Source organism: Neoarius graeffei, chromosome 7 (genome assembly GCF_027579695.1).
Source record: "Neoarius graeffei isolate fNeoGra1 chromosome 7, fNeoGra1.pri, whole genome shotgun sequence".
Classification (NCBI taxonomy): domain Eukaryota; kingdom Metazoa; phylum Chordata; class Actinopteri; order Siluriformes; family Ariidae; genus Neoarius; species Neoarius graeffei.
In genome coordinates this window covers 17134110-17162002 of record NC_083575.1, presented here as the reverse complement: position 1 = coordinate 17162002, position 27893 = coordinate 17134110, and the positions used below count along the sequence as shown (strand labels likewise).

Genomic DNA, 27893 nt, shown 5'->3' with positions numbered 1-27893 from the left:
TTTTAACAACTTATTTCTTGTAAGAATGTTTATTTTAAATTCAAAACAAAGAATGCTCAAGTGTTATTCATTTGGCTGTTCAGTTTTCATTTCTTATGGACAAGAAAACCCCGTCAAGTCTTTACATGCAGCTTTGATTAGGGTTACCAACTCTGTATGACCAAAATCCTGGAAATTGTTTAAATTATTTGTGCCTGGGCTGACTTTTTCCTGCAGGTTGTGGAATGTACATGCATTCAATTAACTCTATAAAGCTTCAGTTGAGACGATAAAAATGCCAAGCATATCCATAAACCTTGCATTTGATTTTCTCATTCTCATAACACATTTATGGCAACACTCACCAAACACTTTCTTAGGAACACTATACTCATACTAGATAGAGCCTCCCTTTACACTCAAAACACCCTCAATTCTTCATGGCATGGACTCCACAAGGTTCTGGCCCATGTTGACATGATGGCATCATTGCAGTTGCATCCTGCAGACTTATCAGGTGCACCTTCAAGCTATGAATTTCCCATTGTACCACATCCCAAAGGTGTTTGCCTGAATTCAGATCCAGTGACTGGGAAGGCCACTGAACTGATTTTCAAGTTAATGAAACCAGCTTGAGATAACGTTTGCTCTGTGTATTATCATGCTGAAATAGTCATTAGAAGATTGATAAACTGTGGCCATGAAAGCAACATACCAAAACAGCTGTGGCATTCAAGCAATGATTAACAGACGCAAAGTGGGCCAAGAAAACATTCTCCACACCATTATACCACCTCCACTAGCCTGGACTGTTGATACAAATCAGATTGGATGCTGTTAGCACCAAATTCTGACCCTATCATTTGCATTACTCAGCAGAAATCAAGTGTCATCAGGTTGTTTTTCCAGTCTTCAGTTGTCCCAGTTTTGGTGAGCTTGTGCCCACTACAGCCTCAGCTTTCTGCTCTTGGCTGACAGAAGTGGAACCCAGCATAGTCTTCTGCTGTTTTAACCCATCCACCTTAAGTTTCAATGTGTTGTGCATTCTGAGATGCTTTTCTGCCCACCACAATTGTACAGAGTGGTTATGCTTTACTGTAGCCTTTCTGTCAGGTCAAACTCAGTTGACCTCATCAACAAGGAGTTTCCACCCATAGATCTGCTGCTCACTGGATGTTTTTCCCTTTATTGTACCATTCTGAGTAAATTCTAGAGTGTTTTGTGCATGAAAACACTCAAACCAGCCCATCTGGAACAATCATACCACAGTCAAAATCATATTTTTCTCCCATTGTGATGGTTAATGTGAACATTACCCAAAGCTGCAGGCCCATATCTGCATGATTTTATGCATTACGCTGCTGCTACACAACTGGCTGATTGGATAATTGCATAAATGAGTAAGTGTACAGGTGTTCCTAATAAAGAGCTTCATGAGTGTACAATGTTTTTTTAAGCCAATGGTCTCATTGGTAAAATGTAAATTTGGTCAGCTTTGGAAAAAATGTGTAAATATGTGTAAAATGTGTAAATGTTAAATATTATATTGCATTTGGCATTGATAGTTACTGATGTTGGAAATCAAAAGCAGTGGAATTTGGAAAATAACTGGGGAACTAGTGTTAGAACTATTTCAGGAGTTTTGTCTCATGTTAAATTTTTGAAGTCATGTTTTATGTCACTCAAATAAGCCTATATATTCAAACTTTTCAGTTTATTTTAAATATTATTTCAACCTCATAAAAATCTCCAAATTTTTTCTCTCATATTCCGGGAGACTGAAGCTGATTATCACCCAGACAACCTGACAGGGTTAGCAACCTTTGACCCAATGCAACCATCAATAAGTTATGCAAGGAATATTTTAGGACAGACAGCCTGCAGGATGACCTCAACACTTTCTACACCCGCTTTGAGACCTCCAGCTACAGCACAGAGAGGAGGCAGGCACACACACACACACACCTGGACAACCCAACCAACAGTCTCATCAGTCCAGGTACACAAAGCTCTGAGGAGGATCAACCCCAGGAAGGCAGCAGGACCAGACAACATCCCTGGGCGGGCCCTCAGAATATGTGCCAATGAGCTAGCTGATGTTTTCACCACCATCTTCAACCTTTCCCTCAGCCAGAGCACCATTCCCTCCTGCTTCAAGACCACAAACATCGTCCCTCTTCCCAAGAAGAGCCCACTCACCTGCCTGAATGATTACAGGCCAATAGCACTCACTCCAATCATCTCAAAGTGCTTTGAGAGAGTGGTAGTGGCCCACATTCAGAACAGCATACCGGAAACCCTGGACCCCCTGCAGTATGTCTACAGGCCCAACAGGTCCACCTCAGATACCATCACTGCTGCCCTCGATTATGCCCTCTCCGACCTGGAAAACAAAGACTCTTACATCAGGATGCTCTTTGTTGACTACAGTTCTGCCTTCAACACAGTCATCCCCCACAAACTCCTCCATAAACTCTCCACACTTGGTTTGCACCTCAACCTCTGTGACTGGCTCTTTGACTTCCTGACTGGCAGGCCCCAGACTGTCAGGATTGGACCTATTGGACTTTATCCAGCATCATCACAAACATTGGCACCCCACAGGGATGCGTCCTCAGCCCTATCCTCTACACTCTGTTCACTCATGACTGTGTCGCCTCCCACAAGGACATCATCCTGAATTTCACAGATGACACTGCAGTGATGGGATGCATCACTGGCGGTGACGAAATGGCCTACAGGAGGGAGGTGGCCAGTCTGGTGTCATGGTGTGAGGACAACAACCTCACCCTCAACACAGACAAGACAAAAGAGATGATAGTGGACATGAAGAAGGAGAGGAGACCTCATCAGCCACTGTTCATCCAGGAGCTTGAGACTGTGAGCAGCTTCAAATACCTGGGTGTTCACATCAGTGAGGACCTCACACTTTCTACACCTGCTTTGAGACCTCCAGCTACAGCACAGAGAGGAGGCAGGCACACACACACCTGGACAACCCAACCAACAGTCTCATCAGTCCAGGTACACAAAGCTCTGAGGAGGATCAACCCCAGGAAGGCAGCAGGACCACACCACACAGCTGGTTAGGAAGGCTCAACAGTGACTGTACTTTCTGAGGAGGCTGAGGAAGTTTGGTATGTCACCCAAGATCCTCAGCAACTTCAACAGCTGTGTGATTGAGAGCATCCTGACCAACTGCATCACTGTGTGGTATGGCAGCACTACAGCAATGGACCGCAAATGCCTGCAAAGGATGGTGAAGACTGCTGAGAGGATCACCAAGACTCCACTGCCCTCCCTGCAGAGCATCTACCACCGCAGAGTCCACAGGAGAGCTGCCTCCATCCTCAAAGACCCCACCCACCCCCAGCATGGACTTTTCACACTCCTACCCTCAGGCCAGAGGTACATAATGTTACATGTTGATCCTGGGATTGAGATGCTGGCCTATTCTGCCCCTCGGACCTGCTTGATCCATCCTGGTGCCCTGTGTCTGGTCGGAGTTTTATCGCCCCACTCCTGTGAAGGACGGCCCCATGAGGACAGTTGATGGTTATACCTGTTAAAACTGTTAATATTATAGTCAGGCTGTCTGTTGTTGCCCAAATGAGGATGGGTTCCCTTTTGAGTCTGGTTCCTCTCGAGGTTTCTTCCTCATGTCGTCTGAGGGAGTTTTTCCTTGCCACCGTCGCCACAGGCTTGCTCATTGGGGATAGATTAGGGATAAAATTAGCTCATGTTTTAAGTCGTTCAAATTCTGTAAAGCTGCTTTGCGACAATGTTTATTGTTAAAAGCGCTGTACAAATAAACTTGATTTGATTTGATTTGATAATGTGAAATGTAAAACTGTCAGACTAAAGAACTCTTTCTTTCCCACCGCCATCAGACTCCTGAACAGCTGACAGGAGCCTATAACCATGGACTACCTCCCTGTAAACTGTCCTTGACTGTTTACATCTGTTTACATTTATTTGCACATTACTCCCCTTTTTGCTGCCATTCCTTGACTATTTACATCTGGTTAAATTGTTTGCACATATTTGCACATTACTGCCATTTTGCTGCTGTTTCCTTGACCGGTTACATTGTTTGCACATTCGCACATTACTGCCCATCTGCTGCTACGTCAGATCATTGCCTTATTTTTGTATTACACTACCTATTTTGCACTACATTTACCTTTATTTTTTTTTATACTGGGTGTTTTTGTTTTTGTTGCTTTTATTTTTGCACTATATTGCCTTTTTCTTCTTCCGCCAATTTATTTATTTATAATTGGCATTCATGGTGAACAGCAAACTAAGAATTTCATTGTGCAAGTGGACATGTCCTAATTGTGCATATGACAATAAACACTTTGAACTTGAACTTAAAGCCTCATAGTCTAAGCTGCAGTTTTGTCAGCCCTTGATGTGATACCTTGGCTTTGACATCTCTCAAGGTGAGCATCATCTCTCATCTGATAGACTGTGGTACTTGAGGTGACTCCTTACTGGAATAAGACTGCCATGTTGTCATTTCTTGGACTCATTAACTATTGTCATCCATACATTCCAGACTGTTCTCATCATGACAAGATCCTGAGAAAGTCTTGTCTAAAAGAGCAGCCCAATGACATTGTATGGTCTTCTGAAATGATGCACTCATTCTGTTATCTGAAACAGTCTCTCACATCAGCTCCAGCACTGGGTCTGCCTGACTACAGTATGCCATTCCACCTGTACATCTTGGAGGATGGAGTGACCACAGTAGGGATCCTGACCCAAGAGCATGGTGGATGTTATCATCATATCTTTCTAATACACAGGGCCCTGTGGTCCAAGGTATGCCCACATGTTTGCGTGCTGTTGCAGCCTCTGCTGTCATGGTGACTGATGCTGAAAAACTGGTTCTGTCTCACCATCTGATTTTACATGCACCATATCAGGTATGCTCAATTTTAAACAATATTCAGACCCAACATATGACCACTCAGTAGCATTCTGTTTGAGTCTGCTATGTGTGCCACTCAAAACTTGTCTGTCAAACCTAGCACATCAGTGAATACTTCAGCTTTTTTGTTACACCACATGTTGTCATCCTGCAGGTCCAGCCCAGATCCAGCGTGGTTGGAACATGACTGTCTCAAGGAAATTACCTCCACCTTGTCGCTCAAGGTCTGATATGCCTCAAACTCTCTTTGAGCATGGTGCGCATGTATTTGCTGATGGCTCTTGTTCAAAACCCAATGATTCAGATTTTCTGTGTGGGTATTCTGCTTGTTCTACTGAGTCCCCTTATGCCTTTGGGGTAGCTGATGATTTGGGGAAAATAAGCATATTCCCTACCTAAACAATTGCCCATCATCAAAACCAAAGGTCATGACTCTGGTGACTTGTCTGATGCCTTTGATAACTGCTTAGCTGACCAAGTTGCTAAGTGGGCAACTTGGTCAGCTAAGTTTCTGAATCTTAGACACTTAGACAACCTTTATTGTCATTCAGTATGCAACAAGTGTACACCAAACAAAATTTCATTGCAATTTGGCTCAGCACAGAAATAAATATGAAGTGTATTAAATTAAATTATGCAGCAGCAAAAATATTATAAAGTGCAATAGTATAAAGTGACCTGTGGAATTTGGAATGTTCAAGTTATAAATAGAAGTTTAGGGTTTGGGTTTGGAGTTCAGCAGTCTGGTGACCTGGGGGAAAAAACTGTTACAGAACCTGGAGGTCCTGCACCTAATGCTGCGGAACCTCTTTCCAGAGGCCAGAGGGGAGAACAGTCCATAATGAGGGTGTGAGGAGTCACTGATGATATTTCTGGCTCGAGACATGCAACGCCTTGGTGCAATGTCCTGAATGGAAGGAAGAGAAGTCCCAATGATTTTCTCTGCTATCCTCACCACTCTCCTCACATTCTTCCAGTCAGAGGCACTGCAGCCTCCACACCACACAGAGATGCAGCTGGTTAGAATGCTCTCTATGGTGCTTCTGTAGAATGTAGTGAGGATGGGCGGGGGCAGGTGGGCTCTCCTCATCCTACGCAGGAAGTGCAGACGTTGCTGTGCCTTCTTGACCAGTGAGGCGGTGTTCACAGACCAGGTGAAGTTGTCTGTGATGTGCACCCCCAGGAACTTGGTGCTATTGACCACCTCCACAGCCATGTTGTTGAGGAGAAGTGGAGTGTGGCTGAGTTGTTTTTTCCTGAAGTCAACAATGATCTCTTTAGTTTTGTCCACATTCAGGATCAGGTTATTTTCCCTGCACCAGCCCACCAGCTGCTCCACCTCCTTTCTATAGGCCAGGTCATTATCGTCCCTGATGAGGCCCACCACTGTTATGTCATCTGCAAACTTCACAATGTGGTTGCTGGTAGCCTTGGGGACACAGTCGTGTGCCATCAGAGTGAACAGCAGAGGGCTCAGGGGACAGCCCTGAGGGGAGCCTGTGCTGATGGTGATGACACTGGAGGTGTTCTGTCCGACCCAAACTGACTGTGGTCTTTCAGTGAGGAATTCCAGCAGCCAGTTGCAGATGGGGGTGCTGAAGCCCAGGGGACCCAGTTTGTTCACCAGATGCTATGGAATGATAATATTGAATGCTGAAATGAAGTCCAGGAACAGCATCTGCACATGAGTGTTCTTCTCCTCCAGGTGTGCAAGGCTCAGGTGAAGAGCGGAGGAGATGGCATCTTCACTGGAGCAGCTTGGCCTGTAGGCAAACTGGAAGGGGTCGAATGTGGGAGGGAGCCTGGAGGTGATGTACTCCTTTACCAGACTCTCAAAGCACTTCATCATAATGGGAGTGAGTGTGATAGGCTGGTAGTCGTTGAGTGATGTGATATGAGATTTTTTTGGCACTGGGATGATGGTGGCAGTCTTGAAACATGATGGGACTTTGGCTTGATCCAGTGAGGTGAATCTCCTGTTTATTCAATGTGTTCTCATTTTTCTTTGTCTCCTATGTCTAGACATAGCTTTTTTTACAGACTCAGACTTCTGAGGCCAACTTGATGTTGTACCATCCATCCTTTGTGAAATTAGAATAACTTCCATTTCAAGATCAAAATTGTTTCCTTTGGAGGTAATTATGGGCAGACCTTTCCCAACCCCTTGGACAAAAAGTAATCCCAGCGTTTCATTTATAGGTGATCTGGACATGACTGTTTGTGATAACTTAAAAGGTACTGGTACAGCATTTAAACATGATCGATATCAAGAGTACAAACCCTAATTATAATAACACACAAAAGTGTAGCCATTGTCTTGGAAACTTGCTCACCTCAAAAAGAGCCAAATGTCAAGGAATTGCAGAAAATAGCCATTTATTGAATCAATCAACAAAAACCAAATCAGTCTGCAGAGTGATTTTATCAATAATGACAATTTCCCATATTATACAGTTCTAAAATATAGTTCACACCCATTTTGATATTGCCAACAATCTTATTGGCTGACATTTCATAACAGTCTTTACCAGATTTCCACCACTGTTTCCTATTGATCAGTACATCTCCCATTATCCATACAATGTAACCAATGTTATTTCCAAGCCGTTGACAACATTATTAAAAAAATAACATGGTGGGGTTTCCACTGTTGCCTCACAGCAGCAAGGTCCTGGGTTTGAGCCCAGCAGCTGACGAGGGCCTTTCTATGTGGAGTTTGCATGTTCTCCCTGTGTCTGCATGGGTTTCCTCTGGGTGCTCCGGTTTCCCCCACAGTCCAAAGACACACACAGGTTAGGCTCTAAATTGACCATAGGTGTGAGTGTGAATGGTTGGTTGTCCCTGTGTGTTAGCCCTGCAATGACCTGGTGACTTGTCTAGGGTGTACCCTGCCTCTCACCCATAGTCAGCTTGGATAGGCTCCAGCTTGCCTGCAACCCTGTACAGGAAAAGCGGCTACAGATAATGGATGGAATAACACGTGTTTTGTGCATGATTCATGATACTTGGCAAAAACAGTAGTCAGCTTTTAATTTCTTTTACTTGCTAACTTTAATATAATCAATCACTTATTTTATTATTTCAGCAGAAACATGTCCCAACAACTCACATTTTCATACTTCCTTTTCGACTGTGTTGACCAAACACTCCACTACCTGAACCGATGAATGAGAATGAACAATATACTAAGTTACTTAGTATACTTTGATAAACTCTAATACATTAATTTCCAAGACCAGCACAACACATAATTAAAGCAATACATAATAGCAAGTGGATAATTGCTTAAGACTGTGGCAGTGGGGGTGTGGTCAAGCATCAGTTTGTGATGTTACCTCTCTATATGTTACCTCTGGGCGATATTATTCGTAAACACTGTATTAGTTTCCACTGTTATGCTGATGACACACAGTTGTATGTCTCTGCAAAACCTGATGAGAGACACCAGCTTAATAAAATTGAGGAATGTGTTAAGGACATTAGACACTGGATGCTTATAAATTTCCTTCTGCTTAACTCTGACAAGACTGAAGTACTTGTGCTAGGACCACATACAGCTAGAAGTACGTTTTCTGATTACACAGTAACTCTGGATGGCCTTTCTGTTTCTTCACGTGCAGCAGTAAAAGACCTCGGAGTGATTATTGACCCCAGTCTTTCATTCGAAACTCACATTGATAACATCACCCGGATAGCTTTCTTTCATCTCAGAAATATTGCAAAGATAAGAAATTTAATGTCATTGCATGATGCAGAAAAACTAGTCCATGCTTTCGTTACCTCCAGGTTGGATTATTGTAATGCCTTACTGTCTGGATGTTCCAATAAGTGCATAAACAAGCTCCAGTTAGTTCAAAATGCCGCAGCAAGAGTCCTTACTAGAACTAGAAAATATGACCACATCACGCCTGTCTTATCCACACTGCATTGGCTCCCAATCAAATTTTGTATTGATTATAAAATACTACTATTGACCTTTAAAGCACTAAATGGTCTCGCACCACAGTACCTGAGTGAACTTCTGCTCCTCTATGACCCACCACGCCTACTTAGATCAAAAGGTGCAGGCTATCTGCTGGTACCTCGTATAGTGAAGGCTACATCAGGGGGCAGAGCCTTTTCTTACAAAGCCCCACTGTTATGGAACAGCCTTCCAAGTAATGTTCGGGAATCAGACACAGTCTCAGCATTTAAGTCTAGGCTGAAAACATATCTGTTTAGTCAAGCCTTTTGTTAATGGTGTTTATGAGGTAAAGGAGTAGATCTGGAGGGTCCTCAGACATAGAGTGTTTTGGTAAACTGGGATGTATGGATGCTGTCAGTCCCCACTCGCTTGCTCACTCGAGTTTGTTGACGGTGCAGTGGCTGGCTGCTTTATGTCCCGGGGCTCCCTCATGCCTGTGTTACCTTCTGGCTCTCTCCTTTTACTTATGCTGTCATAGTTAGTTGCCGGAGTCCCTGCTTGTACTCGGTGCAATATGTATACTGTTCCTACTTATTCAGGTGACATTGGGCATACCTAACCACCTGTGTTTTCTTTCTCTCTCCCCCCCCACCCCAAATCTGTCCCTCTGAGTTACATGGAGTCAACAGGAAATCTTTTGGTGGAGACGGTGGGGACCTCGACTGGCTATCGTAGCCTGCAGGGAATCGGCCGTCAGACATTCTGTCGCATGTCCCAGACCCGGTGAAATGTAACTGAATTGTCTTGGCCAGGCCTAAGGGTCCCATCTGCATCTCATCATTGCTGAGGAGTGTGCTCCCATCACCCAATCAAGCATCCAGCCAGAGCAGGGTCATGATATATTTTTTACCATATTAACATGCCATTGTGCATCATGCCTGATGTAAAGACTCTCGTCTCTGCGAGCCTACCACACAGATTTAATACTTGTCATTTTTAGGGCATACCTAACAATGTGTTTTCTTCCCCCCCCCATCTGTCCCTCTGAGTTACATGTTGATCCTGGGATTGAGATGCTGGCCTCTTCTGCCCCTTGGACCTGCTTGATCCATCCTGGTGCCCTGTGTCTGGTCGGAGTTTTATCACACCGCTCCTGTGAAGGACGGCCCCATGAGGACAGTTGAGGGTTATACCTGTTAAAACTGTTAATATTATAGTCAGGCTGTCTGTTGTTGCCCAAATGAGGATGGGTTCCCTTTTGAGTCTGGTTCCTCTCGAGGTTTCTTCCTCATGTCGTCTGAGGGAGTTTTTCCTTGCCACCGTCGCCACAGGCTTGCTCATTGGGGATAGATTAGGGATAAAATTAGCTCATGTTTTAAGTCGTTCAAATTCTGTAAAGCTGCTTTGCGACAATGTTTATTGTTAAAAGCGCTGTACAAATAAACTTGATTTGATTTGATTTGATTGGAGGACAGGGCCAGGGAAGGTGATTGGCAAAGTGATCACACCTGTTGTCAGTTGATGTTTTGTGTGTTTCAGTGATGACAGAGCGGTGAAAAGGAGGGGGAGAACAAAGAGGTGACTGTCTCCCAACCAGAGCTTGTGTGTGTGACAAAAGTCATAATGTTAAGCTGAAAAGTGAAATTGAGAATAAAAGAATGTGTGTCTAAAACCATTACCCACCTGTCTGCGCTTCAGTGTTCCACCCACCCTCAGGGACATACAACATGCACATTACTTGATTACATGGTCATGGCTGGGTCATTATGACAAAGAATACAGGTGCAGGTCAGAACAATACAGAACGAAGCAGGTCAGGATGATTAAGCAGAAAACAGCCTCTTAGTAAAGGCCCAGTCACACAGCAGATCACGCATAAATCACATATAAATCACGTATAAAGTTGGCTTGTGCGTGATTGTCAGTGGAGAAATTGACCATTTTTTGGGGGTGTGCGTGGTCGAAAATCACCGATTAATTGTGCATGAACTACGTACAAATCACTTACAATCACTTACAAATCACGCACATCAGCGCATAGGGTCAAAAGAGGGACAATTTCTGGTTTTTACTGACGAACACTCCACGCATAAACTGCGTATGAACCACGTATAAGCACACATGAACCGCACACTAGCACTGATGAATGACGCATAGAGCGCGCATGGATCACGCATGGATCACTGGATCAGTGGATATCAGTGAAATGTACGTGTTACTACAGCGAGACATGCGTGATATGTGCGTTATTCGTCAGTGAAAAGTCATCGACGTGCGCGGTAGCGGTAAATTTCTTGCGATCAACCACTAACAGTCCACGCATATGTCGCGCATTGTCCGCGTCAGAACTATGGCAAAGGACGCACGAATTACGTTAAACGGCGCACAATCGCGCATACTTGTGCGTGATCAATATTTTTGAGCAGCTCAAAACCTGGAATCGCGCACAAACCCGATTCGTCGAACATCCACTGACAACTACTGATGCTCCATGTCAAAAAAAACTTATGAATTACGCACAGCACTGATGAATCGCACACGACTCGAAATTTATGCACAAATTGTAAGTTTTGGCTGTGTGACTGGGCCTTAACATCAACCTGTTAGGGTTTTACTGGGAATCGAACCCAGGTCGCTGGTGTAGTAATCCAGCAAACCCCCACTAGGCCACCAGGGGAATGACTCAAGTGCAGAGGAGTGAGGCGAGAGTAGAGTAGAAAAAAAACAGTTTATTGACAATGCTCCAAAAATCCAAGGCAAACAAAAGGTATAATCCAAACGCTCAGAAGATACAAGGGAAAAAATAAAAAATCCAAAAGTTCAAAGTCAAAACAAAACCCAAAAATCAGAAAAGAGGCAAAAATCCAAACGCTCAGAATATCCAAAAACAGTAAATACAAAGTCCAAAAAGTCCATAAGAAAGCAAAGCACTAAAAACCACAAAGGCATAGACAAGGAACACAGAACAGAGGTTACTAATCATAAACAGCACAAAGACTCCGTGACTAGAAGCCAAACTGAGGGAGTATAAATACACAAACTAAATAGAACACAGGTGACAATAATGAAGACTAGGCGGGGCACAAGGCACATGGAAAAACAAAAGCACATGGCTGTCAAAACAAAAACACAAAACACAGAAACAATAGCGGCCTCTAGCAGTCAAAACAAACATGACAACAAAAAGAAATGGTAGCGGCCTCTAGAGGCCAAGATAGTCCAAGTCCTAACACAACCTCAACTACATTTAAAAGAAATAGCATTTAAGTAGGCGGCACGGTGGTGTAGTGGTTAGCGCTGTCGCCTCACAGCAAGAAGGTCCTGGGTTCGAGCCCCGGGGCTGGCAAGGGCCTTTCTGTGTGGAGTTTGCATGTTCTCCCCGTGTCTGCGTGGGTTTCCTCCGGGTGCTCCGGTTTCCCCCACAGTCCAAAGACATGCAGGTTAGGTTAACTGGTGACTCTAAATTGACCGTAGGTGTGAATGGTTGTCTGTGTCTATGTGTCAGCCCTGTGATGACCTGGCGACTTGTCCAGGGTGTACCCCGCCTTTCGCCCGTAGTCAGCTGAGATAGGCTCCAGCTTGCCTGCGACCCTGTAGAAGGATAAAGCGGCTAGAGATAATGAGATGAGCATTTAAGTAAATCAATAGAAAACATGGTTTTTATGTGAGGCCATCCTTAAAAAAAAATCCATTTCCTGTCCACCGGGTGAGCAAAAATATTTTCGGGAGGGAGGGATTTTTTTTTATGGATGGATAAGAAATCGCAATGCTGTGTTTGCTTTTTCTTTCAGTACTTTTTTATTACAAAAGCAGACACATTTAATAAAATGACAGTTTAATCAACTGAAACTTGTACAAAAACTTTAAGTTAGCATTTTAAATGCTGACTGCAACATTTGCAAAACTTTTACAAAGGTACTTAAAATGTCCGACACACGGACTTTTTGTAGTTCTAAATCGACCATTAGGCCTAGTTCGGATGAAATTACACTATTAAAATGATCACTGAATGATTTGTTTTTCTGAATCTTTACTATTTTGTTGTTCGCTAGAATACCATTTTGCGATTTCACACTGGTAAACCAGTCTTCTCTCGTTCAATTACATGCTGGCATCCAAACACACCGTTGGTTGTAAATGAACCCAATGTTGGAGTGTATTTTCATACACAAATGGAGAAATGTTCGCTGAGTGTTTAATTGTGTAGCCACCACTGCAGACCATTGTCGTTGTTAATTCATAGCATGCTCAGTTGTGTGAATGCACTGAAAATAAGAGATTTACACGCCAGGAACGCCTCATGATGCAATACGCAAGAAAAGAAAGAAGATTTACTGCCATTTTACTTTGTATTTGAGTAAAGTGAATAAATAAATGGTCTGTGGAAAATACATTTAATCCTGGGAACTGCATGCACAGGAGTTTATTTTGTGTTTACTCCCCCCCACTGGCTAGCTACTTATTTGTCATGACTGGCTAGTATGAGCCTTAGTGGAAAGCCCTGGGAATGCGTAAGTGTCAAGTTCGATTTTAGATTTATGAACCCGAAAAAATGTCGAAAAACCGGCGTTAAAAAAAAAAATTTCAACTGCACAAACGGCACTCACCCGGCCGGTGGACCGGAAACAGAACATTTTTTAATAATGGCCTGATTACAAATTAAATATTCCATATATTCTCCCCTTTCTGACTTCTAAGTCAGACCACAATTTTAAGGAATGGAGTAATTTCCAGAAATCACAATGGCATATAGTTGATTAGCAGTAAAAAAAAAACATTCATTATATGATTAAATTGATTATATAATGAACTGATTATGTAATGAAAAAAATTAACTTTCAGTCCATATACCCGGGTGTTCACACTGCACAAGATGCACAGAAACCTTAGTCAGTATATGTCCAGCTAGGTTGTTTCCATTGCAGTATTTTCTTCTGTCCCCGTCCCCTCCCATCAGTCCCCCAGCATGTTACACCATGCTGGGGGACTGATGGGAGGCCAGAGATAGGTTACTAGCAGGTCATCCAGCCCCATGAAATCCAGTTTACTCCATGAGTATGGCACAGGCATAATATGATTCCCTTAGCTCCCTAAGGCCTGGCTCCAAATCCCATCTCAGGACCACTGTAAATGATATGTTCAAACTCTTTGCAATTTTACACTGTCGAACTCCTTTCTGATATTGCTCCACTATTTGTTGGCACAGAATTAGGGGGATTGGTGATCCTTTTCCCATCTTTACTTCCGAGAGCCGCTGCCACTCCAAGATGCTCTTTTTATACCCAGTCATGGTAATGACCTATTGCCAATTGACCTAATGAGTTGCAATTTGGTCCTCCAGCTGTTCCTTTTTTGTACCTTTAACTTTTCCAGCCTCTTATTGCCCCGTCCCAACTTTTTTGAGATGTGTTGCTGTCATGAAAGTTCAAATGAGCCAATATTTATGAGATTTCAAAATGTCTCACTTTCGACATTTGATATGTTGTCTATGTTCTATTGTGAATACAATATCAGTTTTTGAGATTTGTAAATTATTGCATTCCGTTTTAATTTACAATTTGTACTTTGTCCCAACTTTTTTGGAATCAGGGTTACACACACACACACACACAGAGAGGGGGGGCTGTATGTCTTTGGTATGTATGGGGTTAGTTGTTTGGGCATCTTTGCCAGTCAAGCTGATGAATGAAATCTGGTCTTTTCATATTGCATATGTCAATGCCATTTTTGAATAGGATACCCCCTCCCACACTCTCCCCCTTGGCAGCATCGCCACCGTCAATCAGTATCAGCCTCTGAGACACTTCAGAAATGGACTAGCATTTGGAAGTTGAAAACTTGGGACCTATGAAACATGCAACTGGATTTTTTGACATACAGGAAACAGTAGAACATGCAATTAATTGCTGTGCCCAGTATCAGTGGGAAAGACAAGTTAAAAAAAACTGGAATAAGGGTGTATAAAGTTTGAAATAAAGACCTGCTACAATTAAACCCATGTTATGTGATATAAAGGGTGCTATTTGCTTTCTTTGAAAAGATCGGACTTCACAGAAAAAATTTAATAGCGTTTGAGCCATTCTGATCCATACTACAGTTCAAATAGGTGGCGGTAATGCACCTCCCAGTTGTTTGCCAAGCACCAAAAAACGCCTGAAGAAGAAACACGCCAATGACGCACAGGCCCCAAGCACTGAGCTCTCGAGCCCATTCCCCGCTGTCGAGTGAAGCCATCGGCCGCCATCTTACCACTCACATCGCGTGTATTTGGCTTATGTTAAACCGTCGTATCCGATCAAACTTGCCCCAAGAAAATATCTCCTGACTTTTCCCCCTTTTATTACCTCTTCTTATTTTCTCAACTTTACCCCATTCCTTACATATTTTTATAGTGCTCCCCTTCAAATGTTGTAGGTTTTTTTTTACTTTTCTTTGTCTGATCACTTTTTTGAATGGCTCATTTTTACTACTATAATTATTTTTACGGAGATTATTTCAGTTTTTCTCTGATACAGTATCTTTCTCTTTCATATAATACCAACAAAAAGGCTGTACAATACTTCCTTTTTATTTAGGACAGTTGTTGAAGCAGGATTATTTTCTCATGTTATTTGCCATTTTCACTTCATTCTCACGTCTTAACAGTATTTATTGGTCACATAATTCACCGTCATGCTGTAGGAGTAGTAGCGGTTCCAAAAATACAAGTGCACTTTATGGATTCAGGCAAGACGAGTCAGAGTTGGAATGGTGTTATGATCTCAAAAGCTGTAGGAAGAGTCGTGGTTCCAAAAAAAAAAAGTGTGAACAGGATTACTTAATTGATTGATAGATTGATATATAAATACATGAATAAATAAAGTAAACAAGTGTGCTTGCTGCACAAAGCAGCGCAAGTACAAGATAGATAGATAGATAGAAAAATATATGAAAGAGATATACAAAAAAGAAAACTGAAATAATCTCCATAAAAATAATTATAGTAGTAAAAGAGCCATTCAAAAAAAATGATCAGAGACTGGAAAGGGGGGGGACAATAACAGTAAAGGGAAACGCTATAAAGATATGTAAGGAATGTGGGTAAAATTGAGACAATAAGAGGAGGTAATGAAAGAAAACAAGTTTATCTGATTCAATGGTTTAACATAAGCCAAATATGTGAATGGTAAGATGGCGGCCAGACGGCTTCACTCTGACGAGCCTATGAGCTCTCCAGAGTTTATATCGAGCTCAGTGGCCCTAGCCCACTTCCTCTTTACACTTTCCCGCGAATTGTTTTTGTGGACAATCTGTGTATGAGAAGCAGCTTAGCATTACAAGTATCAATTTTGTGCAGCTAGTTATGGCAAAGCAAATTTCCATTGTTAATTTCCTTACAAAGTCATCGCCAGTCGTCGCGAAAGCAAAATCTACTCTTTGCACTGCCGAAGCAGATTTGTCTTCAATTTCCAAATCTAGTAGTTCACAGATTGAGGAAGCTAAACAAACCGCCCAAAAGAAGAAGCCTGTGGAAAACCCAAACAAAACTCTGGCTAAAGTCGGTCATGATAAACCGTTTGGATCAAGAGCTACGGATACAAATAAGAGGTTTGGAGAAAAATAGACTATATCACTACTTGTAGCGAATACATGAAGTAGGTTAGCGGAGGCTATGTTGAGGATAATGGCTTCAGCATGTTTAGTTAAACTACCTCAGTAACTAACTTTTCGGGATATTGGGCTAGTTAATGTTTTGACATTTATTGGCGTTTTACTTTTATGTAAGCTTTAGAACAACAAATCCCAAAGGAAGCGCAACGGTTTGGCCTGTCTTGTACTCGCACCCCTCGCCAGTTTAGGTTTTCTTGGCGGGAGATAGAAAGCTGGGCAGATGCTTTGGATCATTCTGCACTCATTTCTGTGCCATTTGTTTCGAAATGAAGCCTCCTGAGTATTCTCTTAAAAAATGCTCTAATGTAAAAGGCGAGAGAAAAGAAAACTATTCAAAGTTAATGTTTTATTTTTAACGTTTTTCAGCTCTTCATTTACCTTCCATGCGGGTGACCTGGTATGGGCAAAACTTGAGGGACACCCATGGTGGCCATGCATGATCGTGCCCCAACCGTTGAGTGGGCAGCTGATGAGGGGCAGAGGCCAAGCTCAGAGAGTGCATGTTCATTTTTTTGATGAGCCAGCAACGAGGGGTTGGGTCAGAAAGAAGTACGTTCGAGAATATAAAGGTGGGCTGAGGTTGCATGACCTCTATCTGGAACTAATTAAGCAATCCACAGTGGATATTAAAAAAAAAAAGTGTACACACCCTGTTAAAATGATATTTTTACATCAGAAAAACCTGAGACCACAATAAATAATTTCAAAACTTTCCCCACTTTTAATGTGATCTATAACCTGTACAATTCAATTGAAAAACAAATCTGTTAGGGAGAAAAACACAAAATAAAAAGTGTAATTTTTTTTATTATACATTTTATTTAAATGGTTGCATAAGTGTGCACACCCTTAAACTAATACTTTGTTGAAGTACCTTGTTGGCCTTCCAAGTTACTCCAGCTTCAATCTTTCCAACTAGGCTGTGGGCGGCATGAGCAGTGGTCATTTTATACGCACTTCCAACTCTTTGTTTCCAAAATGTATTCCATTTATTTGCTCCAAAAATATCAATAGAAAAGGCTTCGATAATGCACAACAAACTCATAGATAAACGAAACTTAATTCATATTCCTTCAAAAAGTTAGAAAGTGGTCAAAAAATTGTATTTAAGCCAACGTCACCCAACATTTGACTTGCAAACAAATTCTAACTCAAAGGCCTACCGTATGTAGATCCAAGCGTAGGCGTGTTCAAGCTAATTACCAAATTAATGACCAAATTAACTAGCGGACTAATAACTAATTATTGGCACAAAATCTACAATAATTTGACAGTAAACATATATACAAATTCAGAATAAATAAATATTTAGATTTAGAAAACATGAAATCTAGCAAAATGGCCATAACATTCCGGCCCCTAATTCTTGTTCAACAAGCAATTACCAGCACAGTATACAAATGGCCATTATAATAAATAATATTAAATAATGCATAATCCAAAGTCACCTTTTTAAACAATTAGTTCAATAGCATTATAATTAGAAGTCCATGTATTCACAAACATATCAAGAAAGGTTATTTTCATTTCTCTTATAAATTGTCCATATATGTCTTTTTGAAAATTCAAAAAGTCAAAAACTGAAAAAGACGAATGCTCCATGTGTTTCTAATAGACTGTATGCTTGTGTTCAAAAAGGTGTATGTTGCGTAATGAGATGTAAAGCATGTCAGTAGATGAGCATCAGTGTATATGCAGAGCCAGAGGTTCCAGAACTTGACTCAGTTGGAGGCAGACATTCACTGTTGCCTCTACACCGCCTCCATCAGAAGGCAGACCTTGCTGATTGGCTTTTCCAATTCATTCGTTTGTGTCTTGATACGAATACGCTGAACAAATCCTTTAGAATCTGCCATGGTTTCAATGATGCGTAGCCTGGCAAGCCAGACTAAATGTGAATATTTAGTCTGGCCTCGATCTGTAGACATTTCCGACGGGGGTGGGAGGAACAAACCGCTGTCTTTCAAACTGTCTGTGCGTATAGGCCAACGCTCTGACCAATCAGTGCAACAGTGACTGTGACGTGGTCAGAGCGACAGAAAGCAATGGGGGAGACCTTGAAATAAATAATTTTTCAAAATGCATATTAATTAATAAACAGGTTCTAGATATTAAGAAGTTTGGAGATAATGACCACAAGTTTGGAGTCTGTACCACATACACTCCCCCCCCCCCCCCCCCACTTGAAAAGTGTTTTTCAAGGGTTTACTTAAACTGTTTTTGAGAGTTTTTATTTAGTGGTGTTTGGTGAAATAATTTCCCTTAAATTTAAAATAACGGGAAAATAAGAAACAATCAAAAAGTAATGTTTCAAAGCTGTTTATTAATTCTTCGTACTGCACAAACTAGCCCTATCCTTTTGGCTACGAGCGGAGCCCGCTGGTAGATCAGACTTTTGCCATAGCCGGTCGGCAAAACAGCGAAAACGTCCTTCTTGAAAAGGAATGAGCGGAGAGCCTCTTCCTGCTCATGTTTCAACGAAAACTCCAAGTCTAATTCTTCTAAAACTGATTCCAAAGCGGAGTCAAACGCGCGCTGTTCACTAGCCGTAGCCATCTTTCCTGCTGCGCTTTCTCCAGCGTCGCGCAGCTTTGTCGTCACTCCTGCAAAAGCCTGCCCAAAGAATCCAAATAAAAACCTTGCGTTGTGATTGGCGGGCACGATTTGATGCCCGGGGTGTTTTTGTTTATATGGTGCGAGGCTAGACTCATTTACTAGGCAAAAATATTTTTGACCGCTAGGCGGGTAGGTCTAGTTTACTAGGCTAAATGATGCGTCCAATAGGCCAAGAATTTCTCGGTGCAGATTCGTCTACAACGAGCACATCACCGATGGCAAAGTTCCTGCGAGTTCTGTTCCATTTCTTTCTCTCTTGCAACATAGGAAGGTATTCCCTCACCCACCTCTTCCAGAACAGGTCCACAATGCATTGGACTTGTCTCCACCATCTCCGGACATACAGGTCCTCTTTCCTGAATAACCCTGGTGGCAGAATGGGTTTGCCTTTCAGTTGGAGCAAGAGTCATTCCACATCAATTCAACTGGGGCCCATGCACTTAGGTCTCAGAAAATTCTAAAAAAAAATCACCGGATGTACCCATGTTACCTAGGAGAAACACTGTAAATTTATTTGAATGTAAGATGTATACTTTCCATGTTACAGCCAGTTTTACTGGGGGAGGGGGGTGTCAATTTTGTTCAAACTTTTTTTTTTTTGTCAAAGTTCACAAGCCCATAGCTCAAGAACTAAACCATGTAGGAGGCTCAAATTTTGCATGATGGTACATAAATAGGAATAGTATGTAGCAAAACTGTCATTTTGGGTCTGGATGATCCTGCATGGTCATAGCACTCCCTCAAAGATGATCACAATTTTATTGGAGTTTTTGGCTGTGCTCTGTTTAGGCCTTCAGAAGACATATTTTTACCCAACATAGGCTCTTGATTTTTTTTCCCTTATTGAGATAAGTAGAAACACTCTCAAAAAAGTAATAAACAGAAAAGAAACTCTGTCAGTGTTTGAACAGAAGACCTCACAAGTCTGACAGATCATTTTGGATGTCATTTTCAGAGCACCGTAACACCTTGTGGGAAAGTGCGCAGATTTTTTAAATATATATTTTTAAATATATTTCAATGATTCAGTGATTTTAGGGGCACCTGTGGTTACTCTCAATATTGAGAGTAACCACAGGTGCCCCTAAAATCACTGAATCATTGAAATTGGAAAGGATACCTCCACCCCTGCACAGGCACACTCAGGTGATCGTGTCAGGGCAAAATTGGCCTTTGGTTATTTACTCTTTACATTAATGTTATAGAAAACATATTGCTCTCAATGGTGCATTTTGCCCATGTTCAGGGTGGAAAATAAAAAAGAAAGATTCGAATAAGACAAGCCAAATTGGTGTTTTTAAAAAGAAGGGATCATGGAGAATAAAGAAAAAAAATTTAAAAAATCTGCGCACATTCCCACAAGGTGTTACGGTGCTCTGAAAATGACATCCAAATGATTTGTCAGACTTGTGAGGTCTTCTGTTCAAACACTGATAGAATTTCCTTTCTGTTTATTGCTTTTTTTGAGAGTGTTTCTACTTATCTCAATAAGGGAAAAAAATCAAGAGCCTATGTTGGGTAAAAATATGTCTTCTGAAGGCCTAAACAGAGCACAGCCAAAAACTCCAATAAAATTTTGATCATCTTTGAGGGAGTGCTATGACCATGCAGGATCATCCAGATCCAAAATGACAGTTTTGCTACATACTATTCCTATTTATGTACCAGCATGCAAAATTTGAGCCTCTTACATAGTTTAGTTCTTGAGCTATGGGCTTGTGAACTTTGACAAAAAAAAAAGTCTGAACAAAATTGACACCCCCCTCCCCTAGTAAAACTGGCTGTAACATGGAAAGTATACATCTTATTCAAATTTACAGTGTTTCTCCTAGGTAACAGGGGTACATCTGGTGATTTTTTTTTTTTTTTTTTCAGAATTTTTTGAGACCTAAGTGCGCGGGCCCTGGTTGAATTGACGTGGAATGACCCGCAAGTGATTTGGAGTTAAAGCTTCAATGTCATTGGGATCATTAGAGGAAGGGGTGATTGGGCGGTCATTCAGTATTGCCTCCACTTCACATAACACTATGCAAGGATTCATCATCTAGCACTTGTAAGTTTGTGACGGAGTACAACACTCTTTTTACTTCCTGTACTAAGCGCTCCCATAGACCACCATGATGGGCCCCGTAGGGCGGGTTAAAGGTCCACTTTATACCATCTCAGGCTACGTTTACATTAGACCGTATCTGTCTCGTTTTCTTCGTGGATGCACTGTCCGTTTACATTAAAGCCCCTGGAAACGCCAGGAAACGGGAATCCGCCAGCGTCCACGTATTCAATCCAGATCGTGTCAGCTCCGGTGCTGTGTAAACATTCAGAATACGCGAATACGCTGTGCTGAGCTCTAGCTGGCGTCTCACTGGACGTCACTGTGACATCCACCTTCCTGATTCGCTGGCGTTGGTCATGTGACGCGACTGCTGAAAAACGGCGCGGACTTCCGCCTTGAATCACCTTTCATTAAAGAGTATAAAAGTATGAAAATACTGCAAATACTGCCCATTGTGTAGTTATGATTGTCTTTAGGCTTGCCATCCTTCCACTTGCAAGTAGTAAGTGATATGCGCTGGGATCTCACACACAGCGGCTCAGTCCTGAATCATGGCTTGTTCACTTCACTCGCGCGCTGTGTGAGCTGCGCAGGGCCGGAGTGCGCACCCTCCAGAGGGCACTTGCTGTTCAGGGCGGAGTGATTTGGAGCGCAGGATGCCTGCGGAGCCGAGCGTATCCGTGTATTAGGCTTGCCATCCTTCTACTTGCAAGTGGTGAGCCTTGCGCGGCTTGCCATCCTTCTACTTGCAAGTGGTGAGCCTTGCGGATGCCCTAAATGCACTGGGATCATGTTACGCGCCGTCTAAAGTCATGTGATTAGCGTATCCGCGTATTGGCGTTGCTGTGTGCACGGCTAACGGTTTTAGTGTAAACGCGAATCGTTTTAAGAACGTTAATCTGATGATCCGCTGATTCGACGTAATGTAAACGTAGCCTCAGTGTTTCCCACAGACCAGGTAGCAATTTGTGGTGCTCCACTGTGCTGATGAGGGAATCGTACACGGTGGTGTCGTGGCGGTCGGTGGAGTTGGTCATTGGGGTGTATGCAAAGTGTTTACAGCGGGCGGTGTTCAAACACAGTATTTTTCTTCAGAGTCACCTGCTGGGACTATTTTAAAGCTACAAGAAGCATTTGAGATTATTCAGTTCAATCTAAATTATTTTAAGTTCTTTAAGAGAAGACAGCTAAAACAACTTTTACCAGAACCCTGCCTTGTTTCATTCCTCAACCCAACTTTACATTACAGGGCAGGCCATTAGTTTGCTGGGCTTGATGTTGGTGGAAAACCTGTCTTTTAAATTTATGAAAATTACTCACCAAAATTGAAGTTAAAGTTTAGTTTTTACTAGAGATGCACCGATTGCAATTTTTTGGGCCGATTCCGATTTCCCATGGAGTGTGACCTGCTGATACCGATTTTGGCCGATTCCGATTTCATTTTTTCAAACCACTTCACAGCACACACAAAGACTATTTGTGTCAGATAACGGAATCCAGGGACACATGTCCACCCGGGGGAATTTTGAGTTATTGACAGATTCAGAAAGTACAGTTTCTAAGCTTTCCAATGATGCCTTCCATGTGGAGATCTGACAATATTTGAAGAATGTGTGGCCTTTTGAAAGTGCATACCTCTTAAAACAGAAAAGGGAGAAAATCGCCCTCAAAGTTTTCCATCTCAGCTACTCTGGGTGCAGGGCGGGCACATAATGGTGCTCATCTGCATGACATTAAGGAAAGCCCCAACCCCTACTAGCTAGCACGATGCTACTTTCATGTAAACAAAGATCACCACGTCAATTTTCCTTCCATGCAAAGTATGCCCAACACAATTATGAAGTACAAAAATAAGTCCTAAAGTATACTTTAACATTTTGTGGTTGAAAAATTACTCACACCGTAAGAAAGAAAGATAGCACAATGATGACACAACTAACACAATGCTAGTTTCATGTAAAGCCTCGGTCACAACCGGCTGTACGTGCTCCTACGGCCGGTCTACATGCAAAAAACGCAAGAAACGCACAGAGGGCGCACGTGTGACGTGCTGATTTTCGAGCCGCAGAGGTTCGTTGTCATGTCAAACAAACTCTATGGGCGCTTACGTTTTTTTCAGGTTGCAAGACAAACTTACGGCCAACGCGCGTCTTTCTCCGTGAACAAGAAAAACCCACAGCGATTTGGGAAACGCCAAAAATCGCACGGCCAAAAAAATCGTACGTCCGGTTGTGACCTAGGCTTAACCAAACCACAACACACTCCGTTACATGCAAAAATAACCACACAGCCTTAGATTAATAAACTTGCCCCATCAGAAAGAGAAACGTCGCCTTGCACACACCAATGCCTCTGATGGAAAGTAGTCCTAGAACGGTCCGTGTATCATCCGATCATTCAAGTATTCCATTCAATCTGGAAAACGAGGTTGCGTTTTTTTTTGCTAGAAATGGTTATCTCCGATGTAAATACCATGTGTCTGTTTGCTTCGCGGTGTTTCAGCTCCTCTGTGCTCTGTTTAGCTTGCTCATTCCATAGTGAAATTACATGCCTGTATGCAGCTTAAGTAGCCACGAGCTCAGCTCGTATCATACAGCTGATTCGCGAAAAAAAACCCAAAAGACTTAAATCAACATGTGAATGGCCCATATGGTAATTTACCCACACCCCCCAGCAGGCTACAGTCCTGACAAAAACGAGACAATTTGCAACAAAAAATGTATGCTTTTCCAACAAAACAATCTATTATCTGAAATACTGATTGTATTCTTCAAGATCTCAACTTGCACATGATGGAAAAAAAACAATCACAAATTAAAAAAAAATGCTTCTTTTGCGATTATCTCGGCTTCGTTTCGGCCGACATGTGTCCCTGGATTCGGTGAGGGGTCACATTTTCTTTTTATCTTTTCTTTAATAGAACATTCTGCCAGATTTTCAGTAATAAATTTTCAACACCTCAAAGGTTGAAAGCAAACAAAAAGACATTGTTCTTTGTAAAATCTTTCTTCATGTTTGGTATTAACATATTAATTCCTGAAATAGGAAATTCACACAAACATTTTTTCTTTTCCCATCCAATATCTGGCACAAAAAACAACTTCCCCCTCGTATATTATTTGCCTACTGCTATGGAACACACTTTCATAAGCCTATTTAGATCTGAAAACTTATGCCTTATAGAACAACCCATTTCTTCATTCAGTATCAAAATACAAAAATAATTTCCAGTCATATACCATAGCCATTCTATCATCTTTGTCAAATGTGTATTTGTAGAGTTATTTCCAATGGAGTCAAGTGCAACCAAGGTTGTAAAACAAACAAAGACATTTTTTTTCTTTCTCTCTTTGTACAAATCTAACTAGATGTTTGGTAATAGGCTAACGTATTAATTCCTGTAATGGGAAATTCACACAACCACAAACATTTTCTTCTTTTCACAAAAATATCTGGCACAAAAAAAATTCACTATATTTGGATATATAATATATCCAAATATAGTGAATTTTATTTATTTATTTTTTTGTTAACGGCGCGCGCGCCGGAGCTTGTTAGGCGCGCAGGACTGACACTGTTCTGCGCAAGCGCAACACAATCGCACTAGAAAGCATGTTCAAGCTGCCAGTGTAGCTGCAGTCTTTTTAGTTTTTTGTATTTCCACTTTCATCTCTATGTGATACACAAGTTTTGATCGGCAGAAAATCGGCATATTTTAATTTTGACCGGCTGGTCGCTGGTCATGGCCGATCACGTGAAAATCGGCCGATTCCGATCGGCAGCCGGTCAATCGGTGCATCTCTGGTTTTTACCTTAGTTTTTTGCCTTTTTGGTGGCAATCTTTCAATCATTCTTTAGTTGATATTCAAGGAATAAATTGCAAAAAACAAGCTGGAGGTTTTTATTTTAAATATTGAACTCAACACTTACCTCAACCAATACTAAAATGAAATAAATAGTATAATGTAACAAAATAATAATAAAATATAATTGGATGTAAGAAACCACTTAAGATAACACCAAGGCAACTAACAATAATGAAAAAGCATTACCCTAATTGGTGCAAAGCCTGCATGCCCTATCAGAACATTTAATTCTGCGTGGCTTCCTGAAAAAAAACTCAAGTGCCCTATCGTAAGGGAAGTCATTGGGTTCGGGACCATTTATGGAGATTCGTAAGCAGGCTGCCAGGTGTTCCGCTTGGAACATGAAACTATGTGTTGTTCATTTTCCCTTTTGTAAAGTACCAGAGGAAAGTGATGTCTGACATCTGATGCTCCCCTGGTGGTGCTCTGTTTTCAGGTGTCCTTCTAATGGCCCTTTTCCACTACCCTTTTTCAGCTCACTTCAGCTCGCTTCAGCTCACTTCAGCCCGACACGGCTCGCGTTTCGACTACCAAAAACCAGCACGACTCAGCTCGTTTCAGCCCTGCTTAGCCCCTAAAACTCGCACCGTTTTGGAGTGGGGCTGAAGCGAGCCAAACCGTGCCGATTGAGGTTGGGGGCGTGAGCAGACACTCCCCTGTGCACTGATTGGTGAGGAGGCGTGTCCTCACATGCCCACACACGCCCCGCGAGCACGCTGGGATCTGTAAACACCGCAAACCCGGAAGAAGAATAATTATGAATTACGAGAATTTCTGAAGCCTTATGCGCCTCGCCTCATCTATACGCTCTTGCCAGTATCTGTTGGCGTTGTCGGTGACAACAAGCCACAGCACCAAGACCAGCAACACTAACGACTCCATGTCCTCCATGTTTATTGTTTAGTATTCGGGTCGTGAGACTACCGCTTAAAAGATCACTGAATCAGTGACACAGAGCATCGTGGACGAGTTCGCGGAGCGCAAGGCTCGTCGTATGCCCTTCAAATAATGCGCGCAGTAGGCTATTGATGTTTTATTATGAGCCATGTACAGTATGTCGCCTAATGTTTTTTTGTTTCTGAGTTACATGTTCGTTTGAAGGACTTAATGTACTAAATAACATAGTTGCACCCCGTAGTGTTGAAATTGGTAAACACAGTGCATTCAGTGAGGTTTGCACCGCCCTCCTTTTATTTCTGACTCTTCCTGTCACCGTTGCAACCTCTGAGCGCTCATTCGTATGCCCTTCAAATAATGTGCGCAGTATAGGCTATTGATGTTTTATTATGAGCCATGTACAGTATCCTAATGTTTTTTGTTTGAGTTACATGTTCGTTTGAAGGACTTGATGTACTAAATAACATAGTTGCACCCGGTAGTGTTGAAATTGGTAAACACCGCAGTTGCGGACATTTTGTAGCCTAAAATGATGTTATGATAAGCTTTAATAAAGGGCCCGGTCATTTGCCCCGCCCCCGGCCCGGCTCTGACTTGTTCCGCCACTGTCACTGATGTCACTGTTTGCGCTGCTTAACGACATCACGTGACGTCCACCCACTTTCGCTAACTCCACCCAATGTGTCCACCCACTTCCAGCCAGCACGGTTCAGCGCGGTTGTAGTCGAAATGCAACTCCAACAGCCCCGCTCAGCCCGACTCGGCTCGACTCGGCACGGCACGGCTCAGCCGCGTTTGTAGTGGAAAAGCGGCATAAGTAGTCTTTGCGGTAAATGACTGCAGCCACCTCAACAAATGCCCTCTGATTTGCACCTTTCTTGGGTGCAGGCTTGTGCTGCCTACAAAATCTGCAGAACATCCCTTAAACAGTGTAAAAGACCATTCATCTAATTTGCTAAATTTAACATCCACAATTATGTATAATACAAAATAAGTAAATAAAAAATCAATCAATATGCTGATTACCATGCTGAGTATGGTATAACCATGGTTTAAACTGGGGCATAGTTAACCATTCTGGTTTGAATCCAGTCTCCCTATGTCCAGTTTTCCTCCTCGCCTCCTCTATCAGAAACATAGAATCAAATTTACTTTCCCCACTTTTTTTTTTATTTAGCTATAAGTCTATCTGTTTCCACCTCACCTGTTGTTTCAGCAGTAGCTGCCTGTCCTACAGCAGCAATGTCAAGCCATTATTAATAACTTGCATGAATGCTGAAGTGGGATAATGCTATAAGGCCGGTTCCTCGCGTCAAACTGCTACTGTATGCATCAAAATTGGTTTATAGCCTGACTCAGGGATGTCCGTTTCATGTAAGCCAAGAAGGCTATGATAAAGCTCATCACGAGCATGACGTAGGCTACCTTTTAAAATAAGGGGTCGGAAGGCGAATCGGGAAGGCTGCGTTATTTTTTATTAGCCTAACAGGCCTACTTGCAGTCCGGGTATATGAGCAACGGCAGGCCTCTGTACACGTCTCTGTGTGCACGCGCGAACGAGAAGAAAGAGCACTATGAATGAACGGAACGATACGCAACGGAATTTTTTTTTTTTCAAAATCGCGAGTCTGATTGTGTGGCGATAGGAATCCATTGTGTGGCGCTGCGCCACACAATGGTCTATGTATGGGAAACCCTGCCATCTTGTGTTAGACTACTATGGATTCTGCTTTGATTCAGTTCCAGTATGGCTTGTTTTAACTCATGGTTGGAGCTGACGAAGTTGATCCCATTGTCTGACCGGAACTCCTTGACTTGTCCTCTGCGGCAGATGAATCTCCTGATGGCGTTTATACAGGAATCTGTATCAAGAGAATGCGCCACCTCCAGGTGAACTGCACGACAGGTTAGGCAAGTGAAAAGGACCCTGTATCTTTTAACAAGACTTCGGCCTCTTTTTACTTCTATTGGCCCGAAGTAATAAACACCAAC

At 42.3% G+C, this 27893-nt stretch overlaps 1 protein-coding gene across 4 annotated transcripts in view; it reads left to right on the top strand.

The window, feature by feature from the left end:
- Positions 1–16075: 16075 nt before the first annotated feature.
- The window catches only part of msh6 (mutS homolog 6 (E. coli)), an 80562-nt gene continuing 68744 nt past the window's right edge, over positions 16076–27893 (top strand). For 2 of the 4 annotated variants that reach the window (XR_009655004.1, XM_060925336.1), the window contains exons 1-2: positions 16076–16406; positions 16836–17038. Coding sequence is in view for 3 of the 4 variants with exons in the window: in XM_060925336.1 (XP_060781319.1) it covers positions 16162–16406; positions 16836–17038 (448 nt within the window). In the remaining variant the exon portion in view is untranslated. The remainder of the gene's footprint in view (positions 16407–16835; positions 17039–27893) is intronic. The other 2 variants (XM_060925334.1, XM_060925335.1) reach the window with 2 other exon arrangements.